General features: G+C 35.8%; 1 protein-coding gene across 1 annotated transcript; it reads left to right on the top strand.

Moving 5' to 3' along the window:
- The first annotated feature begins 224 nt into the window (after positions 1 to 224).
- On the top strand, positions 225 to 788 carry LOC105316181 (natterin-like protein). Its single transcript, XM_011410994.1, has one exon. It carries the CDS (start codon positions 225 to 227, stop codon positions 786 to 788), a length of 564 nt encoding a protein of 187 aa, XP_011409296.1.
- The last annotated feature ends 680 nt before the right edge of the window (positions 789 to 1,468 follow it).

Genomic DNA, 1,468 nt, shown 5'->3' on the forward strand with positions numbered 1-1,468 from the left:
AAAAGTCTATTGCAAGCAAAACTTTCGTCTTTCAACCTGACGAGAGAATAATTCATTTGATCATCTATACTGATAAAAAGGACTGCAGTGGTTTTATATCAGGAATATACTTCTCAACCAATAAGCACAGGTATTTTCGAGCAGGAAATAGTAATTATTACTATCAACCTCGTCCACTTGGTTCTGGAATATTAGTTGGATATAGAGCTCGTTGTGGAAGTATCATGGACGCAGTAACATTTCTATTCATGCAAAAAGTGGAAAGTAGTACATTGACTCATGTACAGTATCCACACATTAATAATTTGTCTATTCTCGAGAAACCGTTTCACATCAATGAAATGAAATGCGACAACAAAGGAAGGAAAGTAGAACAAGAGTTCACACTGTCAGGAAGCAGATCAGTAAGCGAGATTCATCAATGGTCTCTCAGTTCAACAAGACTTGAAACTCGATTGACTAACATTCGTGTTGAATCAAGCATCACTTCTATTACTTTGCCAACAGGAAATAGCTTAACATCAAACCTAGTTATGAGTAGCCCATACTATCATGACAGGGAATTGAATATAAATAGCACACAGAACTATGCTTTCAATATTAAAGTTCCACCAGGTAAAGAAGTGATTGCTACTGCAACTGCTTATCAAGGAGTCATTGAAACACCTTATACAGGGAGACTGACAGTGAAACTGATAACAGGAAGGACATTCAACTATCATGTAACTGGAGTATACAGGAGTAAAACCACTAGCAATGTAGTGGTATCAACCAAAGACATAATATGAGACATTAAAAGTTTATACATGATTCCCTAATACATGTAGTTTTGCTGCTAACATACACACATAGTTTCATTGCGTGCATTTTGTAGTTATCACTATAATTTTGATAAAGAATATGTTTTTCATAAACTACAAGCAGCACAATAAGAAACAAGTTCATTACAATGGCTGATCCAGGGGAAGAGAAAGAGTGGAAAATAAAGCACTTTACTTCCTTCCTTATTCCATTACTCTTTCCTAGGCTAGTCTATGTACAACAATAATGTACAACAATGCATGCATACTGCCTGCCAATAACTATATCACTACATAATACCTCAATAACAATAGAATAAGTGGAATACATAATTATAACAGTGATCTGTTACAAATGAGCACCATGCAGTAGTTAAAAAACTGCATTGAATATAATTCTAATAAAGTGAAGCATACAGCAACATGTGTCAAAGCACAGCTAAAGACACTATGGGCCAGATGCATAAAACTCACTGCATCAACACTGAAGCATATGGGAAAGCTATCAATAGTAAGCATTAATTTACTTGAGAGACAATAGCACCAGCTGCATGCACTTGAAGAAAGCCAACAACATGTGGTACTAAAATAACGGCAATCAACAGGATCCCAACAACAAGCACTAAGATTGAGCAGTTACTATATAAAGTTGGTTGCCAACTTAGCTC

This window comes from Amphimedon queenslandica, unplaced genomic scaffold (genome assembly GCF_000090795.2).
Source record: "Amphimedon queenslandica unplaced genomic scaffold, v1.1 AMPQUscaffold_4137_Cont23879, whole genome shotgun sequence".
NCBI classification, from domain to species: Eukaryota; Metazoa; Porifera; class Demospongiae; order Haplosclerida; family Niphatidae; genus Amphimedon; species Amphimedon queenslandica.